Source organism: Oncorhynchus masou, chromosome 27, assembly GCF_036934945.1.
Source record: "Oncorhynchus masou masou isolate Uvic2021 chromosome 27, UVic_Omas_1.1, whole genome shotgun sequence".
Classification (NCBI taxonomy): Eukaryota; Metazoa; Chordata; class Actinopteri; order Salmoniformes; family Salmonidae; genus Oncorhynchus; species Oncorhynchus masou.
The window spans coordinates 60,233,529-60,260,673 of NC_088238.1; the positions used below are offsets into that span (position 1 = coordinate 60,233,529).

At 42.7% G+C, this 27,145-nt stretch overlaps 1 protein-coding gene across 3 annotated transcripts in view; it reads right to left on the bottom strand.

The window, feature by feature from the left end:
• Nucleotides 1-27,145, bottom strand: part of LOC135516478 (glucosidase 2 subunit beta-like) — a 290,273-nt gene that overhangs the window by 172,787 nt on the left and 90,341 nt on the right. For all 3 annotated transcript variants that reach the window (XM_064940816.1, XM_064940815.1, XM_064940817.1), the window contains exon 10: nucleotides 18,457-18,526. In XM_064940816.1, the coding sequence (XP_064796888.1) occupies nucleotides 18,457-18,526 (70 nt within the window). The remainder of the gene's footprint in view (nucleotides 1-18,456; nucleotides 18,527-27,145) is intronic.

Below are 27,145 nucleotides of genomic sequence, written 5' to 3' on the forward strand. Positions count from 1 at the left end.
TCATTGTAAATAAGATTTTGGTCTGAGCTGACTTGCCTCGTTAAATACAAAAAAAAATATGTGAGCCAATACCTGCCATTAATATGAATGGACTTCCATCAATACAACCTCCAATTGACCTTAAAAACATGTCTCACACATGTTAGTTATAAATATATTTAATATGTATGTCAGGTGTCAAGTAATGCTAATGTTGACCTTTCGCATGGTTCCCTCAAGTGTCGCCAAGTCCTAAAGCAATACTGTGTCTTGGTTATTTTCCAGCTCATGTATATACATGCTTAAATGACTGTATATCCACTACATTCATGCATATCAAGGGACACTGTTAAGACACACGAAGCTGACCAAACACAATCTGACAGGTACACACAGAAGGTCATGGATCGATACCCATTGTACCTTCAGAAGTCGAGTCATTTCCTGTACTGTCTAAAGCATTTTTGTCCTTGAGGTATAATAGTTATTATAGAGAACAAAATGACTGGCCATGTTAGGATTCCTTCCTGTTTGCCTCAGCAGTACACATAAGGTCAGTGTTTCCTTCTTTCAGTGCTAAAATATATATGTCCACTTATCCAGAGGGAGCTCGCTCAGAAGGATTCATTTTCTGAGCTCGGCTCACCATTGTGTGGCCTTAGAGATTCTTGTGGAAATGAGATAATTGTTGTCTTTGGCGGTACTCTCACAAGCTGTAGGTCTCAAACCTGAAATACAAACACACAGCACTCTGTTGAGAAAACAAAAAAACTCCCAATGCTAATTGGGCTCCCAGCAGGGAAACAGGAAATGGCTCTAATTTACAAGACTGTTTCAGTGCCACAAGAAGATGAAGGAGAGATTGAATGTGACGACCAGTACGGTGAGAAAAGTAATTGTGGAAATAGAAACGGATTGTGAATCATTATGCTTTTCTATGTTTAATCTTTGGATATGTTGTAGGGATGTCCAAATAACAGTACCCTATAGGACTGATGTGTAGTGGGGTTTTCCAGTGTACTTCTGGAGCATCATCCTGTAATACTCAACAAGCCACTGCATGTAAATGTTAGCCTTTTGGAAATAGAAAAAAATACATATATATATATTGTTTTTTTTTCACTGAGAAAATATGTTTGCGCAGACAAATCTGCTTTCCATGTCGACTGTGCCTCAGCGCTACTCCTTAGCAACGTCAAAACACTCCATCTGCTTTCCATGTCGACTGTGCCTCAGCGCTACTCCTTAGCAACGTCAAAACACTCCATCTGCTTTTCATGTCGACTGTGCCTCAGCGCTACTCCTTAGCAACGTCAAAACACTCCATCTGCTTTTCATGTGAATGTGCCTCAGCGCTACTCCTTAGCAACGTCAAAACACTCCATCTGCTTTTCATGTCGACTGTGCCTCAGCGCTACTCCTTAGCAACGTCAAAACACTCCATCTGCTTTTCATGTCGACTGTGCCTCAGCGCTACTCCTTAGCAACGTCAAAACACTCCATCTGCGTTTCATGTCGACTGTGCCTCAGCGCTACTCCTTAGCAACGTCAAAACACTCCATCTGCGTTTCATGTCGACTGTGCCTCAGCGCTACTCCTTAGCAACGTCAACACTCCATCTGCGTTTCATGTCGACTGTGCCTCAGCGCTACTCCTTAGCAACGTCAAAACACTCCATCTGCTTTCCATGTCGACTGTGCCTCAGCGCTACTCCTTAGCAACGTCAAAACACTCCATCTGCTTTCCATGTCGACTGTGCCTCAGCGCTACTCCTTAGCAACGTCAAAACACTCCATCTGCTTTTCATGTCGACTGTGCCTCAGCGCTACTCCTTAGCAACGTCAAAACACTCCATCTGCTTTTCATGTCGACTGTGCCTCAGCGCTACTCCTTAGCAACGTCAAAACACTCCATCTGCTTTTCATGTCGACTGTGCCTCAGCGCTACTCCTTAGCAACGTCAAAACACTCCATCTGCTTTTCATGTCGACTGTGCCTCAGCGCTACTCCTTAGCAACGTCAAAACACTCCATCTGCTTTTCATGTTGACTGTGCCTCAGCGCTACTCCTTAGCAACGTCAAAACACTCCATCTGCTTTTCATGTCGACTGTGCCTCAGCGCTACTCCTTAGCAACGTCACAACACTCCATCTGCGTTTCATGTCTACTGTGCCTCAGCGCTACTCCTTAGCAACGTCAAAACACTCCATCTGCTTTTCATGTGAATGTGCCTCAGCGCTACTCCTTAGCAACGTCAAAACACTCCATCTGCTTTTCATGTCTACTGTGCCTCAGCGCTACTCCTTAGCAACGTCAAAACACTCCATCTGCGTTTCATGTCGACTGTGCCTCAGCGCTACTCCTTAGCAACGTCAAAACACTCCATCTGCGTTTCATGTCGACTGTGCCTCAGCGCTACTCCTTAGCAACGTCAAAACACTCCATCTGCTTTTCATGTCGACTGTGCCTCAGCGCTACTCCTTAGCAACGTCAACACTCCATCACCTGATGCGGTCTCGTGATACGATGACAATCATTGTTTCAAACGCAGACCAACTAATTCGTAAATGAGTCCACATCAAATCACTATAAACATATTGCCCAAACACAATCATCTAATTTGTCACAGCCCTCAACAACTCCACACATTCCATTGCATCACGACATCAGTTTCTCCGGTTGTCTCGGAGCAACCTGCACAACCCTGAGTACCAATATATTCCCAAATCCAGGTCACAGCTATTTCCTTTTTCTTGCATTACGTAACAACTGTCAAGATCCTTATATATAGACAAACAAGGTTTAAATGGATTACATAAACATTCTGGAGTAGACAAGGAAAAAAGGAGCAGAGAAGCGAGAGGAGGGAAGCTACAATGAGATGTCAAGGTGAGCGTGTAAGTGACACTGGGTCTTTTGCCACAGCTCGGTGTAATGGTCTATCTAAGTGACTGAGGAGGGCCTTATCTTGTCTGTGGGGTGGCTAATTGGCTAGCGTGGACGCTCGGCAACAGATCTCGCATTCCCAACATGTGGCTAGCCACCTAGACGATTCATCACCTGGAGGAGGACAAGAAAGAGGAGGAGGAGGCGGAAGGTGGAGAGAAGCTGAGTTTGGATATAGAACTCTTTGGGGTTAATGTAAGATATTCCAATTTGGGCTCGTTCAGTTTGAGTCTGCTAGTAAAGGTCATGTTGACAACTTCATGTTCTTTTTCAGTTGACTTGACAAGAGTTGGACGGCATAGGTGTAATTCATGTTCTGTAGTGCCTATGGGGTTTTCAAAATAGTCAAGTAACTAGGATATGCTATTAAATCTAATCCTACTCTAACCCCTGAACCTGCCTGTACATTAGCATTTTATGGTGGTCATAGCCCGGCTCTTTTTGATAACTAGATAACTAAAGTATGCCCTGTTTTGTCTATTCCATATCGCTATGCATGGTCGATTATTACAGGCATATCCAATTCAATATGGCAGGTACAGTTTTGGACCTAGCAACATCCCAGCCATGTCTTCGTAAGAGTGGTGGTATACAGACAAACATAGTAAAACCAAGGCAATTTGTGGCCATAATGTAGCCTCTCAGTAATTAACACTGTCTTTGTGGCCTTGAAACGGGCAAAGAAACATCAGTCTGACACCCTCCATTTCCGACGCTTAAAGAAATCCAATTAAATTAGCCTGGACGCCTCCGTACATGCACATGGATTTGTTTGGTTTTCGATTGTTCCGCTCTCCCTCTCTCTCCTCCTCGCTCACTCTCTCTCCTCCTCTTTTCACACTCTGAATCAGCAGGTCCCTTCGGGTAAACAAGGCAGAGTGATTTTGGGATTTGCATATCCCCCGAATAAATTATATTGCATTTGCGCGATAAGCGACGCTGATGCCGGTCGTTTTTCCACCGCATTCATGCATGCTGCCATGCGTTAACCCTGATCAGGAGGGACCGGTGAGACAGTGAGAAAACTGCTACTCAGAATTCCTGTTTTTCCGAGGATAGAAAAACATGTGCCAGGCCCCTAGTGGGCCCTGGGCTGCCGACTGAGCGGATGGTTAATTCAGAGCTGATAATGATGCGGGCTCAGGCGCGCCACCAAGGACAAGAACGGCAGCTGAGAGAGAGAGAGAGAGAGAGAGAGAGAGAGGAGAGAGAAAAAGGAGAGCAAGAGAGAAAGGAAAGAGAGAGAGAGAAAGGGAGAATAAAAAAGATGATAGGTGCGAGAGGAAGGATGGAATGGTGAGAGAGAGGAAGGGTAGTAAAGTGAGAGAGGAAGGGTAGTAAAGTGAGAGAGGAAGGGTAGTAAAGTGAGAGAGAAAGGGTGGTGAAGGTGAGAGAGAAAGGGAGCAGGAGAAGACCTTAGAGAGGATAATATGGTGGAAGGAAATTAAATAGGTGAGGAAGGAGGATAGGAGGATAGGCAGAAGAGGAGAGAAGGAGTGGATGAGAGGTACTGGAGAGAAGAAGAGGAGTGGAGGAGAGGCACAGGAGAGAGGAGGAGCGGAGGAGAGGTACTGGAGAGAAGAAGAGGAGTGGAGGAGAGGTACTGGAGAGAAGGAGAGGAGAGGAGGAGAGGTACTGGAGAGAGGAGGAGCAGAGGAGAGGTACTGGAGAGAAGAAGAGGAGTGGAGGAGAGGCACAGGAGAGAGGAGGAGCGGAGGAGAGGTACTGGAGAGAAGAAGAGGAGTGGAGGAGAGGCACAGGAGAGAGGAGGAGCGGAGGAGAGGTACTGGAGAGAGGAGGAGCGGAGGAGAGGTACTGGAGAGAGGAGGAGCGGAGGAGAGGTACTGGAGAGAAGAAGAGGAGAGGAGGAGAGGCACAGGAGAAAGGAGGAGCGGAGGAGAGGTACTGGAGAGAAGAGGAGGAGTGGAGGAGAGGCACAGGAGAGAAGAAGAGGAGAGGAGGAGAGGCACAGGAGAGAGGAGGAGCGGAGGAGAGGTACTGGAGAGAGGAGGAGCGGAGGAGAGGTACTGGAGAGAAGAAGAGGAGAGGAGGAGAGGTACTGGAGAGGAGAGGAGGAGAGGTACTGGAGAGAAGAAGAGGAGAGGAGGAGAGCTACTGGAGAGAAGAAGAGGAGAAGGACTGGAGAGAAGGAGAGGAGAAGAAGAGAGGAGGAGAGCTACTGGAGAGAAGGAGAGGAGAGGAGGAGTGGAGGAGAGCTACTGGAGAGAAGAAGAGGAGAGGGACTGGAGAGAAGAAGAGAGGGTACTGGAGAGAAGGAGAGGAGAGAAGAAGAGAGAGGGGAGAGCTACTGGAGAGAAGGAGAGGAGAGGAGGAGAGGAAGAGAGCTACTGGAGAGGAGATGAGGAGAGGAGGAGAGCTACTGGAGAGAAAAAGAGGAGAGGTACTGGAGAGAAGGAGAGGAGAAGAAGAGAGGAGGAGAGCTACTGGAGAGAAGGAGAGGAGAGGAGGAGTGGAGGAGAGCTACTGGAGAGAAGAAGAGGAGAGGTACTGGAGAGAAGAAGAGGAGAGGTACTGGAGAGAAGGAGAGGAGAAGAAGAGAGGAGGAGAGCTACTGGAGAGCTACCAAAGAGTCCTCCCCGGTCGAGTAGCGGGCTGAGTAAAGCCCAGAGGAGGGCGGTCCAGAGGTTTAGGTTAAGAGGGACGCATTACGAGCCATGAACATGTAGAATAATCTACAGAACTGCTCATTGTAACCGTGTACCATGCATGTTCAATGAAGAGACCAGAAACAAAGTCTGTCCATTATAGTCATGTGAACCTTTTCACCTATTTCAGCTGACTGGATCCCCCCCCCCCCCCCCCCCCGTCTTGCCTCCCTTTCACCTAGTTCCTGAGGAGATTTGGACTGGTGGTATTTTGGCTGTGAAGAGGAAAACGGATAGAGGGCACCGGCATGAATATTCCAAATGACTAATGTTGCACAGGCTTATTTTTGACATATCTGGTTTCTGTAGGGAAATAAAACACTTTTAATGCAGGGGGACCATCTGTTATCTGTTGCTGGTGTTTCAGAGCACAGGCGCTTGGTGTGTACTTATTCACACACACACACACCCGCACACACACACACACGCGCGCCCGCACACACACACACACACACACACACACACACACACACACACACACACACACACACATACGCACACGCAGGCTCCAACTCCTATACAAATTGCATGCTCCTTTTTAATTCAGTGTGGTTGTCAGATATGCTGTAAATCTCACTGGATCACCTTGAAAACACAACATGGCTAGCCTTCATTTTCAGCAGCTCTAGGAAAAAACTGCATTCTTGGTTGTGATTTAGTTATGAGTTATGACCGAGTAGCTACTGCAGGCATTGTAGTAAACATTGCATTCTTGTGTCCATACAATGTTTGTTTTTTTATACAAAATACGCATTGTACCAAACTTCAATGTCACAAGCAGACAATCTACAAATTAGAAATAACACTGTATCCTTTAGTGTGTTCAACCCAATACAACACACTGTCCAACCCAATACAACACACTGTCCAACCCAATACAACACACTGTCCAACCTAATACAACACATTGTTGGACCCAATACAACACACTGTTGGACCCAATACAACACACTGTTGGACCCAATACAACACACTGTTGGACAACACACACTGTCCAACCCAATACAACACACTGTTGGACCCAATACAACACACTGTCCAACCCAATACAACACACTGTTGGACCCAATACAACACACTGTCCAACCCAATACAACACACTGTTGGACCCAATACAACACACTGTCCAACCTAATACAACACATTGTTGGACCCAATACAACACACTGTTGGACACAATACAACACACTGTTGGACCCAATACAACACACTGTCCAACCCAATACAACACACTGTTGGACCCAATACAACACACTGTCCAACCCAATACAACACACTGTCCAACCCAATACAACACACTGTCCAACCCAATACAACACACTGTCCAACCCAATACAACACACTGTTGGACCGACACACTGTCCAACCCAATACAACACACTGTGTCCAACCCAATACAACACACTGTTGGACCCAATACAACACACTGTTGGACACAATACAACACACTGTTGGACACAATACAACACACTGTTGGACCCAATACAACACACTGTTGGACCCAATACAACACACTGTTACAACACACTGTTGGACACAATACAACACACTGTTGGAACAATACAACACACTGTCCAACCCAATACAACACACTGTTGGACACACTGTCCAACCCAATACAACACACTGTCCAACCCAATACAACACACTGTTGGACCCAATACAACACACTGTCCAACCCAATACAACACACTGTTGGACCCAATAGAACACACTGTCCAACCCAATACAACACACTGTTGGACCCAATACAACACACTGTCCAACCCAATACAACACACTGTTGGACCCAATACAACACACTGTTGGACCCAATACAACACACTGTCCAACCCAATACAACACACTGTTGGACCCAATACAACACACTGTCCTACCCAATACAACACACTGTTGGAACCACAATACAACACACTGTCCAACCCAATACAACACACTGTTGGACCCAATACAACACACTGTTGGACCCAATACAACACACTGTCCAACCCAATACAACACACTGTTGGACCCAATACAACACACTGTTGGACACAATACAACACACTGTTGGACCCAACACACTACAACAACACACTGTTGGACCCAATAAAACACACTGTTGGACACAATACAACACACTGTCCAACCCAATACAACACACTGTTGGACCCAATACAACACACTGTCCAACCCAATACAACACACTGTTGGACCCAACCACACTGTTGGACACAATACAACACACTGTCCAACCCAATACAACACACTGTTGGACCAATACAACACACTGTCCAACCCAATACAACACACTGTTGGAACCCAATACAACACACTGTCCAACCCAATACAACACACTGTTGGACCCAATACAACACACTGTTGGATCCAATAGAACACACTGTTGGACACAATACACACACTGTCCAACCCAATACAACACACTGTTGGACCCAATACAACACACTGTTGGACCCAATACAACACACTGTTGGACCAACCACACTGTTTGACATACAACACACTGTTGGACCCAATACAACACACTGTCCAACCCAATACAACACACTGTCCAACCAACAATGTTCAACAACACAACACAATACAACACACTGTCCAACCCAATACAACACACTGTTGGACCCAATACAACACACTGTCCAACCCAATAGAACACACTGTCCAACCCAATAGAACACACTGTTGGACCCAATAGAACACACTGTTCAACCAAATATATCAACTACAACACACTGTTGTACTGTACCCATCTGCTGTATAACTGACACACTGTAGGGTAACCCAATACAACACACTGTTGGATATGTACTGTAGGGTAACTGACTGTATCTACTGTATAACTGACTATCTACTGTAGGGTAACTGACTGTATGTACTGTAAACTGACTATCTACTGTAGGGTAACTGACTATCTACTGTAGGGTAACTGAACTACACTGTATATGTACTGTAGGGTAACTGACTATCTACTGTAGGGTAACAACTACACTGTAGGGTAACTGACTGTATGTACCCTGTAAGTACTGTAGGGTAACACACTGTAGGGTAACTGACTATCTACCCAATACAACACTGACTGTATGTACTGTAGGGTAACCTATCTACTGTAGGGTAACTAACTATCTACTGTTGGGTAACTGACTATCTACTGTAGGGTAACACACTGTTGGGTAACTAACTATCTACTGTAGGGTAACTGGCTATCTACTGTAGGGTAACTGACTGTATGTACTGTAGGGTAACTGGCTATCTACTGTAGGGTAACTGACTATCTAAGGGTAACTAACATCACTGTAGGGTAACCAACTGTAGGGTAACTGACAATACAACACAACTGACTATCTACTGTAGGGTAACTGACTATCTGTAGGGTAACTGACTATCTACTGTAGGGTAACACTATCTACTGTAGGGTAACTGACTGTATGTACTGTAGGGTAACTGACATGTACTGTTGGTAACCTATCTACTGTAGGGTATAGAACTACTACTGTACGGTAACTGAATTCTGTAGGGTACTGACTATCTACTGTAGGGTAACACGTGGGTTGAACTGTAGGGTAACTGACTATCTACTGTAGAACTGACTGTATGTACTGTAGGGTAACTGACTCAACTGACTATCTACTGTAGGGTAACTGACTGGTACTGTAGGGTAACTGACTATCTGCTGTATAGACTGTATGTACTGTAGGATAACAATGTATGTACAGGGTAACTGAATATGTACTGTAGGGTAACTGACATGTACTGTTGAATGTACTGTAGGGTAACTGACTATCTACTGTAGGGTAACTGAATGTATGTACTGTAGGGTAACTGACTGTATGTACTGTAGGGTAACTGACTATCTGCTGTAGGGTACTGACATCTACTGTAGGATAACTGAATGTATGTACTGTAGGGTAACTGACTATCTACTGTAGGGTAACTGAATCACTGTAGGGTAACTCTGTATGTACCTATCTACTGTAGGGTAACTGACTATCTACTGTAGGGTAACTGACTGTATGACTGTAGGGTAACTAACTATCTACTGTAGGGTAACTGACTATCTACTGTAGGGTAACTGACTGTCTGAGGGTAACTGACTATCTACTGTAGGGTAACTGACTATCTACTGTAGGGTAACTAACTGTATGTACTGTAGGGTAACTGACTATCTACTGTAGGGTAACTGACTATCACACTGTATGTACTGTAGGGTAACTGACTATCTACTGTAGGGTAGACTATCTACTGTAGGGTAACTGACTGTATGTACTGTAGGGTAACTGACTATCTACTGTAGGGTAACTGACTATCTACTGTAGGGTAACTGACTATCTACTGTAGGGTAACTGACTATCTACTGTAGGGTAACTGACTATCTACTGTAGGGTAACTGACTATCTACTGTAGGGTAACTATATGTACTGTAGGGTAACTGACTGTCTACTGTAGGGTAACTGACTATCTACTGTAGGGTAACTGACTATCTACTGTAGGGTAACTAACTATCTACTGTAGGGTAACTGACTGTATGTAGTGTAGGGTAACTGACTATCTACTGTAGGGTAACTGACTGTCTACTGTAGGGTAACTGACTGTATGTACTGTAGGGTAACTGACTATCTACTGTAGGGTAACTGATATGTACTGTAGGGTAACTGACTGTCTACTGTAGGGTAACTGACTGTATGTACTGTAGGGTAACTGACTATCTACTGTAGGGTAACTGGCTATATGTACTGTAGGGTAACTGACTATCTACTGTAGGGTAACTGACTATCTACTGTAGGGTAACTAACTATCTACTGTAGGGTAACTGACTGTATGTAGTGTAGGGTAACTGTGTATGTCTGACTATCTGTAGGGTAACTGACTATCTACTGTAGGGTAACTGACTATCTACTGTAGGGTAACTGACTGTATGTAGTGTAGGGTAACTGACTGTATGTACTGTAGGGTAACTGACTATCTACTGTAGGGTAACTGACTATCTACTGTAGGGTAACAGACTATCTACTGTAGGGTAACTGACTATCTACTGTAGGGTAACTGACTGTATGTAGTGTAGGGTAACTGTCCAACCCAATACAACACACTGTTGGACAACAACACACTGTCCAACCCAATACAACACACTGTCCAACCCAATACAACACACTGTCCAACCCAATACAACACACTGTCCAACCCAATACAACACACTGTTGGACCGAATAGAACACACTGTCCAACCCAATACAACACACTGTTGGACCCAATACAACACACTGTTGGACCCAATACAACACACTGTTGGACCCAATACAACACACTGTTTGACACAATACAACACACTGTTGGACACAATACAACACACTGTCCAACCCAATACAACACACTGTTGGACCCAATACAACACACTGTCCAACCCAATACAACACACTGTTGGACCCAATACAACACACTGTCCAACCCAATAGAACACGCTGTCCAACCCAATAGAACACACTGTTGGACCCAATAGAACACACTGTCCAACCCAATAGAACACACTGTTGGACCCAATGGACCCTGTTCAACCAAATATATCTAACTGACTATCTACTGTAGGGTAACTGACTGTATGTACTGTAGGGTAACTGACTGTATGTACTGTAGGGTAACTGACTATCTACTGTAGGGTAACTGACTATCTACTGTAGGGTAACTGACTGTATGTACTGTAGGGTAACTGACTATCTACTGCAGGGTAACTGACTATCTACTGTAGGGTAACTGACTATCTACTGTAGGGTAACTGAATGTATGTACTGTAACTATCTACTGTAGGGTAACTGACTATCTAGGGTAACTGACTATCTACTGTAGGGTAACTGACTATATGTACTGTAGGGTAACTGACTATCTACTGTAGGGTAACTGACTATCTACTGTATAACTGAACTGTAGGGTAACTGACTGTCTACTGGGGTAACTGACTAACTAGAACACACTGTAAGGTGGACCCAAGGGTAGAATCACTGTAGGGTAACTGTTCTACTGTAGGGTAACTGACATGTACTGTAGGGTAACTGACTATCTACTGTGGGTACTGGCTATCTACTGTAGGGTAACTGAATCTACTGTAGGGTAACTGTCCTGTAACCTATCAAGGGTAACTGACTATCTACTGTACTGTATATGTACTGTAGGGTAACTGACTATCTACTGTAGGGTAACTGACATGTACTGTAGGGTACTGACTATCTACTGTAGGGTAACTGACTATCTACTGTAGGGTAACTGGCTATATGTACTGTAGGGTAACTGACTATCTACTGTAGGGTACTGACTATCTACTGTAGGGTAACTGACTATCTACTGTACTGACTATCTACTGTAGGGTAACTGACTATCTACTGTAGGGTAACTGACTATCTACTGGGGTAACTGACTATCTACTGTAGGGTAACTGACTATCTACTGTAGGGTGACTGACTATCTACTGTAGGGTAACTGACTATCTACTGTAGGGTAACTGACTATCTACTGTAGGGTAACTGACTACTACTGTAGGGTAACTGACTATATGTACTGTAGGGTAACTGACTATCTACTGTAGGGTAACTGACTATCTACTGTAGGGTAACTGACAATGTACTGTAGGGTAACTGACTATCTACTGTAGGGTAACTGACTATGTACTGTAGGGTAACTGACTATCTACTGTAGGATAACTGACTATCTACTGTCCAACTGTAGGGTAACTGACTATCTACTGTAGGGTAACTGACTATCTACTGTAGGGTAACTGACTATGTACCCTGTATGTACTGTAGGGTAACTGACTATCTACTGTAGGGTAACTGACTATGTACTGTAGGGTAACTGACTGTACTATGTGAACCTGACTATCTACTGTAGGGTAACTGACTATCTACTGTAGGGTAACTGACTACCTGTAGGGTAACTGACTATCTACTGTAGGGTAACTGACTATCTACTGTAGGGTAACTGACTGTATGTACTGTAGGGTAACTGACTATCTACTGTAGGGTAACTGTACTGTAGGGTAACTGACTGTATGTACTGTACTGTAGGATAACTACTATCTACTGGGTAACTGACTATCTACTGTAGGGTAACTGACTATCTACTGTAGGGTAACTGACTGTATGTACTGACTAGGGTAACTGACTATCTACTGTATAACTGACTATCTACTGTAGGGTAACTGACTATCTACTGTAGGGTAACTGACTATCTACTGTAGGGTAACTGACTATCTACTGTAGGGTAACTGACTATCTACTGTAGGGACTATCTACTGTAGGGTAACTGACTATGTACTGTAGGGTAACTGACTATCTACTGTAGGATAACTGACTAACTGACTGACTATGTAGGGTAACTGTAGGGTAACTGACTATCTACTGTAGGGTAACTGACTATGTATGTACTGTATCTACTGGGTAACTGACTATCTACTGTAGGGTAACTGACTGTATGTACTGTAGGGTAACTGACTATCTACTGTAGGGTAACTGACTATCTACTGTAGGGTAACTGACTGTATGTACTGTAGGGTAACTGACTATCTACTGTAGGGTAACTGACTATCTACTGTAGGGTAACTGTATCTACTGTAGGTAACTGACTATCTACTGTAGGGTAACTGACTATCTATGGTAACTGACTATCTACTGTAGGGTAACTGACTATCTACTGTAGGGTAACTGACTATCTACTGTAGGGTAACTGACTATCTACTGTAGGGTAACTGACTATCTACTGTAGGGTAACTGACTATCTACTGTAGGGTAACTGACTATCTACTGTAGGGTAACTGACTATCTACTGTATAACTGACTATCTACTGTAGGGTAACTGACTATCTATGTACTGTAGGGTAACTGACTATCTACTGTAGGGTAACTGACTATCTACTGTAGGGTAACTGACTGTATGTACTGTAGGGTAACTGACTATCTACTGTAGGGTAACTGACTATCTACTGTAGGGTAACTGACTGTATGTACTGTAGGGTAACTGACTATCTACTGTAGGGTAACTGACTATCTACTGTAGGGTAACTGACTACCTACTGTAGGGTAACTGACTATCTACTGTAGGGTAACTGACTATCTACTGTAGGGTAACTGACTATCTACTGTAGGGTAACTGACTATCTACTGTAGGGTAACTGACTATCTACTGTAGGGTAACTGACTATCTACTGTAGGGTAACTGACTATCTACTGTAGGGTAACTGACTATCTACTGTAGGGTAACTAACTATCTACTGTAGGGTAACTGACTATCTACTGTAGGGTAACTGACTATCTACTGTAGGGTAACTGACTATCTACTGTAGGGTAACTGACTATCTACTGTAGGGTAACTGACTATCTACTGTAGGGTAACTGACTATCTACTGTAGGGTAACTGACTATCTACTGTAGGGTAACTGACTATCTAACTGACTAGGGGTAACTGACTATCTACTGTAGGGTAACTGACTATCTACTGTAGGGTAACTGACTGTATGTACTGTAGGGTAACTGACTATCTACTGTAGGGTAACTGACTGACTCTACTGTAGGGTAACTGACTATCTACTGTAGGGTAACTGACTGTCTATGTACTGACTAGTAGGGTAACTGACTATCTACTGTAGGGTAACTGACTATCTACTGTAGGGTAACTGACTGTACTGTAGGGTAACTGACTATCTACTGTAGGGTAACTGACTATCTACTGTAGGGTAACTGACTGTATGTACTGTAGGGTAACTGACTATCTACTGTAGGGTAACTGACTGTATGTAGGGTTACTGACTATCTACTGTAGGGTAACTGACTATCTACTGTAGGGTAACTGACTATCTACTGTAGGGTAACTGACTGTATGTACTGTAGGGTAACTGACTATCTACTGTAGGGTAACTGACTGTATGTAGGGTAACTGTATCTACTGTAGGGTAACTGACTATCTACTGTAGGGTAACTGACTGTATGTACTGTAGGGACTAACTGTAGACTACTATCTACTGTAGGGTAACTGACTATGTACTGTAGGGTACTGACTATCTACTGTAGGGTAACTGACTATCTACTGTAGGGTAACTGACTATCTACTGTAGGGTAACTGACTATCTACTGTAGGGTAACTGACTATCTACTGTAGGGTAACTGACTGACTGTAGGGTAACTGACTATCTACTGTAGGGTAACTGACTATCTACTGTAGGGTAACTAACTATCTACTGTAGGGTAACTGACTATCTACTGTAGGGTAACTAACTATCTACTGTAGGGTAACTGACTATCTACTGAAGGGTAACTGACTATCTACTGTAGGGTAACTGACTATCTACTGTAGGGTAACTGACTATGTACTGTAGGGTAATGACTATCTACTGTAGGGTAACTGACTATCTACTGTAGGGTAACTGACTATCTACTGTAGGGTAACTGACTATCTACTGTAGGGTAACTGACTGTATGTACTGTAGGGTAACTGACTATCTACTGTAGGGTAACTGACTATCTACTGTAGGGTAACTGACTGTATGTACTGTAGGGTAACTGACTATCTACTGTAGGGTAACTGACTATCTACTGTAGGGTAACTGACTATCTACTGTAGGGTAACTGACTATCTACTGTAGGGTAACTGACTATACTACTGTAGGGTAACTGACTATGTACTGTAGGGTAACTGACTACTACTGTAGGGTAACTGACTGTATGTACTGTAGGGTAACTGACTATCTACTGTAGGGTAACTGAGGGTAACTACTCTACTGTAGGGTAACTGACTATCTACTGTAGGGTAACTACTATCTACTGTAGGGTAACTGACTATCTACTGTAACTGTAGGTAACTGACTATCTACTGTAGGGTAACTGACTATCTACTGTAGGGTAACTGACTATGTACTAGGGTAACTGACTATCTACTGTAGGGTAACTGACTATCTACTGTAGGGTAAGGGCTGACTATCTACTGTAGGGTAACTGACTATCTACTGTAGGGTAACTGACTATCTACTGTAGGGTAACTGACTATCTACTGTAGGGTAACTGACTGTATCTACTGTAGGGTAACTGACTATCTACTGTAGGGTAACTAACTATCTACTGTAGGGTAACTGACTATCTACTGTAGGGTAACTGACTATCTACTGTAGGGTAACTAACTATCTACTGTAGGGTAACTGACTATCTACTGTAGGGTAACTAACTATCTACTGTAGGGTAACTGACTATCTACTGTAGGGTAACTGACTATCTACTGTAGGGTAACTGACTATCTACTGTAGGGTAACTGACTATCTACTGTAGGGTAACTGACTATCTACTGTAGGGTAACTGACTATCTACTGTAGGGTAACTGACTATCTACTGTAGGGTAACTGACTGTATGTACTGTAGGGTAACTGACTATCTACTGTAGGGTAACTGACTATCTACTGTAGTGTAACTGACTATCTACTGGGTAACTGACTATCTACTGTAGGGTAACTGACTGTAACTGACTGTATGTAGTGTAGGGTAACTGACTATCTACTGTAGGGTAACTGACTATCTACTGTAGGGTAACTGACTATCTACTGTAGGGTAACTGACTATGTACTGTAGGGTAACTGACTATCTACTGTAGGGTAACTGACTATCTACTGTAGGGTAACTGACTATCTACTGACTATCTACTGTAGGGTAACTGACTATCTACTGTAGGGTAACTGACTGTATGTACTGTAGGGTAACTGACTATCTACTGTAGGGTAACTGACTATCTACTGTAGGGTAACTGACTATCTACTGTAGGGTAACTGACTATCTACTGTATAACTGACTATCTACTGTAGGGTAACTGACTATCTACTGTAGGGTAACTGACTATCTACTGTAGGGTAACTGACTATCTATTGCAGTAGGGTAACTGACTATCTACTGTAGGGTAACTGACTATCTACTGTAGGGTAACTGACTATGTACTGTTAACTGACTATCTACTGTAGGGTAACTGACTATCTACTGTAGGGTAACTGACTATCTACTGTAGGGTAACTGATCTACTGTAGGGTAACTGACAGTAGGAACTGACTATCTACTGTAGGGTAACTGACTATTTAACCATCTGTAGGGTAACTGACTATCTGTGTGCTGACTATCTACTGAGAAACTGACTAGCCAGAGGACCATCTTATACTATATTGTCCATGCTATGTGTGCTGTAGAGAACTAGCTATCAGAGGACCATCTTATACTGTATTTCCATGCTTTTTGCTGCCAACACCAAATGGTCAATGTGCACAGTACAAGATCTGAGCAACAGACAGACAGACAGAGAAAGATAGATGGAAGGACTGATGTAGTGTAGACAGACAGACAGACAGACAGACAGACAGAACAGACTATCTATTGACAGACTATCAGACAGACAGACAGACAGTGAAGACAGACAGACAGACAGGCAGACAGGCAGACAGACAGACAGACAGTGAAGACAGACAGTGAAGACAGACGGACAGACAGACAGACAGACAGACAGACTGAGAAAGACAGACAGACAGACGGAGAAAGATAGATAGACAGACACACTGAGAAAGACAGACAGATTTCCATGCTTTTTGAACACCAAATGGTCAATGACAGACAGACAGAGCAGACAGACAGACAGACAGACAGACAGACAGGAGGACGGAGAAAGACAGACAGACAGGCGGACAGAGGAAGACAGACAGAAGGACAAAGACAGACAGACAGAGAAAGAGAGAGAGACAGACAGATGAAGACAGACAGACAGACGGAGAGAAATAGAGACAGATGGAGAGAAACAGACAGACATGCAGAGAAAGAGACAGACAGGAGACAGACAGACTGAGAAGACAGACAGAAAGCCAGATGAGCATCTGAGCTGGACAGAGGAAGACAGACAGGGACAAAGACATGATTAGACTAGAATTGGGATCAGAAGCCATGTTTAGTATCTGATCTGGGTTCAGGAAGCCATGATTAGTATCTGATCTGGGATCAGGAAGCCATGAGTACAGATCTGGAGACAGACAGACTGAGTAATCTGGGATCAGGAAGCCATCAGATCAGGAAAGCCATGATAGCATCTGAGTATCTGGGTTCAGGAAGCCATGATTAGTATCTGATTGGGTTCAGGAAGCCATGTTTAGTATCTGATCTGGGTTCAGGAAGCCATGATTAGTATCTGATCTGGGATCAGGAAGCCATGATTATTATCTAAATTGGGTTCATCAGGAAGCCATGTTTAGTATCTGATCTGGGTTCAGGAAGCCATGATTAGTATCTGATCTGGGTTCAGGAAGCCATGTTTAGTATCTGATCTGGGTTCAGGAAGCCATGATTAGTATCTGATCTGGGATCAGGAAGCCATGATTAGTATCTGATCTGGGTTCAGGAAGCCATGATTAGTATCTGATCTGGGATCAGGAAGCCATGATTAGTATCTGATCTGGGTTCAGGAAGCCATGATTAGTATCTGATCTGGGATCAGGAAGCCATGATTAGTATCTGATCTGGGATCAGGAAGCCATGATTAGTATCTGATCTGGGATCAGGAAGCCATGATTATTATCTGATCTGGGATCAGAAGGATGACCAGTATAGATATGTAATATATGGCCACTCCATCACATACAGTACATGTCTCTCAAATGGCAATTTAATTCTGAATACCCACCCACCCAACACACACACACACACACACACACACACACACACACACACACACACACACACACACACACACACACACACACACACACAGGATTAGTCATCCTAGATCTGATGCCGATCTGTGGAACATGATGGAATGACGTGGAGGATGGAGGGGGTTTTGGCGATGGTGGAGAGGGGAGGCGAGGCGTACTGACTTACCGCTCACGGCGGCCTTGATGTTGGGGTCTTCATCTGCCAGACTGCCTGGCACACCATGTCTCCCTTTGATCTACGGACACGTAATGGAAGGAGAGAGGGGAGAGAGAGAACAAGGTGATATACAGTGAGTTCTGAAAGGACCTTGGGTATCTCCTGCATTCATCTATAAAGCAGGGTGTGTGTGACAGGGGTTGAAGTGACATGGTCATTGGTTTGTTGCAGCTACATAGCTGTGAGTCTCTGTGTGGTGTCTCTCAATAGACAGTCAGACACAAAACGCCATGTCTGGGTTCTGTGGCTGTTTTGGCCGCATGGGGGGGGGGGTGATACAATTTGTTGTACCATGTTTGAAGCAAGTGTTTACTTGGAAAATGTGTTAAATCAAATTCAACCTTCAATTTCGGGGAGGTCTTTAAAGAGAGTGAATTACTAGACTGTATAACCTGTGTTGAATATTGAAATACCTGGGGCGGCAGGGTAGCCTAGTGGTTAGAGCGTTGGACTAGTAACTGGAAGGTTTCAAGTTCAAACCCCCGAGCTGACAAGGTAAAAACCTGTCGTTCTGCCCCTGAACGCAGTTAACCCACTGTTCCTAGGTCTTCATTGAAAATAAGAATTTGTTCTTAACTGACCTGCCTAGTTAAATAAAAAAAATAGCAGTTTGAGAGGTCACATTCATGCTTTGTGTATTTACTGCTGCGTAGATTTATTTTGTTGATGCTTACAGGCATCACCACCCCCCCCCAACAAAATGATAATGTAGTGATATTAAATATGTGCAGTTCAAAGCATTTTTTTTTTTTTTTGGTGGCGCACCATTGATGCTTAACTAGACTAAATATGGCATGTCTACACCAGGGACCATGGAATATAGGTCTGGTTTGAGGATGTGATGGTGTTGTCTTCCTACCACTGAGAGCCAGTGACTCTTCTAGCCCTTTGAACGAGAGACATTGTCAGATGGATTGTGGGTCACTTTCTCTGAGGAGTCAAAACACCTGTTCAGGATCACAAGGACACTGCTGACAGAAACACGGGGCTCTTGAGACAGAGGGGGAAATGACTCAAACGTTTTTTTTATTTTTTTTTATTAAAAGATTGAACATGATGTGGAATGCAGCAAAGAACAATATTATCATTGTAAGGTGCAGTATTACTCGTTATGGTTTTATGTTTGTGTCATTGACAAATTAATGTTGTTACTCAAATCAATTGTATTGTAAACACTAAAGAGCACATCCTCTTCAAAATGAAGGACACACCGAATTTTGACCACAAGCCTTGTCTTTGTTGTCACACTTGGAGAAACAGTCTAAGTTAATTTCATTCACCTATCACACGTTCAGTACAAAGATTGTCCAACTACCTTCATGTCTATGGTTCAAGCACTTGTGGCGACGACTTAAACTCAAAAGAAACGTAAAACGAGTCGAACCGTCAAGCTGCCAGACATAATTACTGAATTACTAACCAGTACATGAAAATACAATAGTGGCTATAAACTACAATAGGGGACTATAAACTACAGTAGGGCACTATAAACTACAGTAGGGGACTATAAACTACAGTAGGGGACTATAAACTACAGTAGGGGACTATAAACTACAGTACTACAGTAGGGGACTATAAACTACAGTAGGGAACTATAAACTACAATAGGGGACTATAAACTACAATAGGGGACTATAAACTACAGTAGGGAACTATAAACTACAGTAGGGAACTATAAACTACAGTAGGGGACTATAAACTACAGTAGGGGACTATAAACTACAGTAGGGGACTATAAACTACAGTAGGGGACTATAAACTACAGTAGGGGACTATAAACTACAGTAGGGAACTATAAACTACAGTAGGGAACTATAAACTACAATAGGGGACTATAAACTACAGTAAGGAACTATAAACTACAGTAGGGACTATAAACTACAGTAGGGAACTATAAACTACAATAGGGGAATATAAACTACAGTAGGAACTCTAAACTACAGTAGTGGCTGAACTATAAACTACAGTAGGAACTATAAACTACAGTAGGGGACTATAAACTACAGTAGGGGACTATAAACTACAGTAGGGACTATAAACTATAAACTATAAACAGTAGGGGACTATAAACTACAGTAGGGGACTATAAACTACAGTAGGGAACTATAAACTACAGTAGGGGACTATAAACTACAGGCTATAAACTACAGTAGGGGACTATAAACTACAGTAAACTATAAACTACAGTAGGGGACTATAAACTATAAACTATAAACTACAGTAGGGGACTATAAACTACAGTAAGGAACTATAAACTACAGTAGGGAACTATAAACTACAGTAGGGGACTATAAACTACAGTTAGGAACTATAAACTATAGTAGGGACTATAAACTACAGTAGAGGACTATAAACTACAGTAGGGGACTATAAACTACAGTAGGAACTCTAAACTACAGTAGTGGCTGAACTATAAACTACAGTAGGAGACTATAAACTACAGTAGGGGACTATAAACTACAGTAGGGAACTATAAACTACAGTAGGGACTATAAACTACAGTAGGGGACTATAAACTACAGTAGGGCACTATAAACTACAGTAAGGAACTATAAACAACAGTAGGGGACTATAAACTGCAGTAGGGGACTATAAACTACAGTAGGGAACTATAAACTACAGTAGGGGACTATAAACTACAGTAGGGAACTATAAACTACAGTAGGGACTATAAACTACAGTAGGAACTATAAACTACAGTAGGGACTATAAACTACAGTAGGGGACTATAAACAACAGTAGGGGACTATAAACAACAGTAGGGAACTATAAACTACAGTAGGGAACTATAAACAACAGTAGGGAACTATAAACTACAGTAGGGGACTATAAACTACAGTAGGGGACTATAAACAACAGTAGGGAACTATAAACTACAGTAGGGAACTATAAACTACAGTAGGGGACTATAAACAACAGTAGGGGACTATAAACTACAGTAGGGAACTATATACTGCTACTACTGCTATTAACTACTGCTACTACTGCTATTACTACTACTACTGCAATTACTACTGCAATTACTACTGCTACTCTTCTACTACTATTACTACTACTGCTGCTACTGTAAGTCGCTCTGGATAAGAGCGTCTGCTAAATGACTTAAATGTAAATGTAAATGTAAACTACAGTAGGGATATTGAAGGGTCTCTTCCCAGACTGCCAGTGTATTTTATTGTTTGGAAATTCAATGGGGCACTGGGGGTATGTGTCAACCGAGTCAGAGAGCGGTAAATGAAATGGGAACATAAACTAGAAACCATTAAGTAATTGACAAGCAGATAATTCCCAGTTTATTATTATCAAACAGACTTCATTTGGTTCCCTACCCACAGCACCGACTTGAGAGACTTCTCTTATAGATACAGCCCTTAACAAAATAGATGGCTAAAAGCTTGCTGGGAGTTGAGGGCTATCAACATTTACATAAAAGGGAACTGGTGCAATTTAAATAGATGCCCGCATGCACTGACTGAGGTCCAAATTCGACCGAGAATATCAAATTATGTAAAAATAAAATAAATAAATAAAAATATTTAAAAAAATAAATCCCCACACGTCTCGTTTTTCCTTTTTTGGCAGACCTATATTTCTGACAGCCAACTGTGAGTGACATAGGCCTCCTCTTGTAAGCGAGATGTACTGAATTCCCTCAGCAGTAGGCCGTGTGCATCCTACTCCTCGTTCTCCTCGTTCTCTGTTGTTCTTGCCGTTGTGACGAGCTGTTCCATCGTAATGGGGTAGTGATTTCAGGTCTCAGGGCATCCGGGCTCTTTGGTTACAGGTCAGTGAGGTTGGCGAGAGAATGGTTGTGATGGATATGTCAGTGTAATGTAGAGCTTCAGGCCAAAGCAGAATGAGGATCTCTAAATACCAGACATTCTGTATAGTTAGTTGTTACAAACAGTTTTTGTGGATTTTACCGTATACTATACACTATAGTGTTTTTGGCAAGATATTAAAATACTATACACTCGTATTTACAGTTTACTATATAAATACTATAGCATTACTATATTATGTACTGCAGTGTTTTTTTATTATCTTTGATATAGAAGTGAGGGCATTCTCTGGATGTCAGAAGGTGAATTCACCAATTTGTAAGTCGCTCTGGATAAGAGCGTCTGCTAAATGACTTAAATGTAAATGTAATGTAATTCTCCTTGAAGAAACCTACTGAGGAAACACAAAAAGAGAAAGTTCTCAATAACCTGCACGGAACACAATAATAGGGTCTATACTTGGCATGTAGGTTTGTCAGTCACGAGTGGTACAAATAAATATGATCATTTACCCATGGGGGCGGCGCACAGTTAGCCCAGCGTCGTACCCGGGTTAGGGGAGGGTTTAGCCGGGAGGGATGTCCTTGTCCCATCGCGCACTAGCGACTCCTGTGGCGGACAGAGTCGAAATGCACACTGACACGGTCGCCAGGAGTACGGTGTTTCCTCCGACACATTGGTGCTGCTGGCTTCTGGGTTAAGTGGCCATTGTGTCAAGAAGCAGCGCGGTTTGGTTGGGTTGTGTTTCGGAGGGTCGCACGGCTCTCGACCTTCGCCTCTCCCAAATCCGTCCGGGACTTGCAGCGATGAGACAAGACTGTAACTTCCAATTGGAAACCACAACAAAGGGTAAAAAATAAATAAATATAAATGTTAGGGTTAAGTTTAAGGAGTTAGGTTAAAGGGTTAAGGATATGGTTAGGGTTAAGGTTAGCTATAATGGTTAAGGTTAGGGTAGGGGTTAGCTATAATGGTTAAGGTTAGGGTTAGTGGAAGGGTTAGCTATAATGGTTAAGGTTAGGGTTAGTGGAATGGTTAGCTATAATGGTTAAGGTTAGGGTTAGGGGAAGGGTTAGCTATAATGGATAAGGTTAGGGTTAGTGGAAGGGTTAGCTATAATGGTTAGGGTTAGGGTAGGGGTTAGCTATAATGGTTAGGGTTAGTGGAAGGGTTAGCTATAATGGTTAAGGTTAGGGTTAGGGAAGGTTTAGCTATAATGGTTAAGGTTAGGGTTAGGGGAAGGGTTAGCTATAATGGTTAAGGTTAGGGTTAGGGAAAGGGTTAGCTATAATGGTTCATGTTAGGGAAAGGGTTAGCTATAATGGTTCATGTTAGGGTTAGGGTTCGCTAACATGCTAAGTAGTTGCAAAGTAGCTAAAAAGTAGTAAGTAGTTGAAAAGTTAAATGCGCCCATTCCGACCAACCACCCTACTTCCGTTTTTCGCATGTCTTATGTAATCATACAAACGTAACATATCATACTAATTTAAGTATCTCGGATTGACACTTACTATGTTACTTACTATGTTACGTCTTGTCTATGAGACTAGGCTGGAAAGAAAGCAATGAATGGATGACTGGTCTCCTGCATGTTGTCGCTCACAAACTTGATGTTCTTAAAGAGACAGTGTACAATTTTCTATGTAACGCATCTCAACAGGAAATAGTGCTTTTACAAAATGTAGCAACTTAATATTCCACAAATGACTTTGTAATCTCGATGACATTTTATCTTTTTATAATAAATACATGTATTTACAGGGTTACATATTAGTTTCTAGAGCACAACATGTGCTTGAGAAGGAGCTAGCCTAGAATACATTTCGGTCTCTCATAGGCTACATATTCCTAAATGTTATGCTGTGCTCTTAACTTTTAAAAGTAGTTTCCAAAAGTAGTTTCAGGTCGTCACTCGCTGTGTGATTCACCCAGTAGTAGCACGTGAGCGCTGCTTAATAGTATATATTTCTTAACGATCAAAGTGAAAGTAAGCTGGTTTTTTTGGTGGTTTTCCATAATATATGATTCAAGGCTATAGGTATGATGGCACAAAAAGCATTCACACTATGCCAATAAAGGGAGATTCTTGCAATTAAGCTCAATGACAGGAAGTAAACTAGCATACGTTACTGTACCTGTTGGTTTCTAGTCATTGCGCTAATGATAGTTAGCATTGGCTCACAAATCCACTTCTCATTTCCTTCATATTGCACACAGACACATACAAATAGTTTCCACTAGTATCCAGCAGCCATTGGGGATCCTAATAAATATGAACTACGAAAGCACCAATGTGAAGGGAACATATGATGTGAAAACTGTAAACTGTAAACAGTTAACAGCATTAAATTTTAAAGAAAATTACACTTAATTTCTACTACTCACTTCAAGTGAGATACAGTATTGTATAACTTTTAAAATGGTGTGTGTGTGTGTGTGTGTGTGTGTGTGTGTGTGTGTGTGTGTGTGTGTGTGTGTGTGTGTGTGTGTGTGTGTGTGTGTGTGTGTGTGTGTGTGTGTGTGTGTGTGTACGTCCGTCCGTCCGTGAAACAACAAGAGCAGCAGTTTCAGCAATGTCCTTCTGTCCCGAAGGTACAGAGTGATGGGCATGGATGTTGATTTATATACCCTGGTCTTAATTGATTAGATTTGTTTTAATGGAAGTAAAACACAGTGAAGGGAGAAATGCACACATTGGCATCCTCTGCTGTTGGGGAAGGGAGGGTTTTGTGGGAAAGCAGATTGTATTAGAGGAGAGAGCCAACACACTCATTAATATCTTGTCTTTATAAGTGATCCACAGTGGAGCTTCTCGAGGGGGAAAAAAAGTCGGTCAACTTAAGATCGCTATTGCTTCTTTAAGAAGAAGATAGTCAGTCACTTCTGAATGTCAGTAATTCAGGCTGCGTAAACGTTCAATTATAGTGGTTTCAAACTAAATACTGACACTCGAAGTGGTGAGTAAGTTGGAGTAACACACAGAAACCTATCGTGTTAAAAAACAGAACAGAGCCATCTCTAAGTTATCAGAAGGTTCCCAAAAGACATTCAGATAAACACATTAATTATTGCTCAAAGAGGGAAAGTGAGTGTGTGTATACTAGCATGTACATGATTCCACCTGATGATAGTCTCCCCCCAAAGCACACAGTCACAAACAGAAAGAGAGAGAGAGAGAAGAAAGAGAGTGAGAGAAGAAAAATAGAAAAAAAGAGAGAGAGAGTGATAGAGTGAGAGAAAGAGAGAGTGATAGAGAAAGAGTGAGTGATAGAGTGAGAGAAAGAGAGAGTGATAGAGAAAGAGAGAGAGAAGAAAAAGAGAGAGAAAGAGAAAGAGTGATAGAGTGAGAGAAAGAGAGTGATATAGAGAAAGAGAGTGATATAGAGAAAGAGAGTGATAGAGAAAGAGAGTGATAGAGAGAGAGAAAGAGTGAGAGAGTACTAGAGTGAGAGAAAGAGAGAGAAAGAGAGAGAGAGTGAGAGAAAGAAAGAAAGAAACAGAGAGTGGGGAAAGAGAGAGTGATAGAGAAAGAGAGAGAGAGAGTGATAGAGAGAGTGAGTGATAGAGTGAGAGAAAGAGAGTGATATAGAGAAAGAGTGAGAGAGAGTGAGAGAAAGAGAGTGATATAGTGAGAGAAAGAGAGAATGATATAGCGAGAGAAAGAAGAGTGATAGTGAGAGAAAGAGAGAGTGATATAGTGAGAGAAAGAGAGCGATATAGAGAAAGAGTGAGAAAGAGTGCTAGAGAGAGAATGCATGGTAGACAATGGCTGCCACTTCTACATCAAACGTGTTGTCATAGCAGTGCAACAGAACCCCGTGTCACCATGACACCACTCTGTTGCTCGGCAGGACGAACGATGTCAAAAGGGAAGTTGAGCAAAGACACCGATGAGGAGAACAAGGAGGAGGAAGGAGGACACCAGCCACCAACAAAACGCCGGTAAACGTGCAGTATAGCGTCGTCGGGGTCAGGACAAGTGGTGGGATGAGTCACCGTTTCACATCAAACTTTGAGGAAATGAAGTGTGCCCTTCACTAACGGCAAAGGAGATCATTGGAGCCTGCACCGGAGAACTATAAAATTGAGTGGATGGCTTTCCGGTGTTCGGGTAGAGTTAGACATTCAGAAAACAAGAAGGGTGATGATGATGGTGGTTTTATTGTATTGTTTATACACTGTAAGAAAGATATGCAGGGAGGAGGAGAGTAATCGGGTAGAGAAGTCATATAAAGCATTTAAGATCCCTTTTAACATCCATAGGTACTGTTCAAACCAGAAACAGATTTTACGGGGCAGTTTCCCCCAGTCACAGATTAAACCTAATCTTGGACTAAACAGGATTTTCAATGGAAATTCTCGGTACTACCAAAAAAACGTGATGGTTCGCCTCTACTGCAATATTTGCTGTGTGACAGTCAAACTGGTCCAGCTGGGTCCCCAGAAACCATTTCCTGCTGGTCAGGTCAAGCACCGAACAACACTTCAAACTTCCCAACACCGTCCAGTTTCTAAAGAAGCATAAAACAGAACAGGATACCAACACGTCGCTGTATATCTAACCCAGCACATGGCATCCTGGTGAGCACATGGCATCCTGGTGAGCCGTACTGATATTATCAGGGGATTCCACCCCCCCATTGTATTGAAATACTAACAGGTAACATCAGCCTCTGGACTGACCTTTGATTCATATAGCGGTATAGAAGCACTTTCAGGGGGAATAGCTGAAGCAGGGTTTGAACCAGCAACCTTGTGGTTAACGGGGCGAGTGCGTCAACACCTACGCTTTAGCACTCTCACACAGGGAGTTTATATTTATTTATTTTTTATTTTACCTTTATTTTACTAGGCAA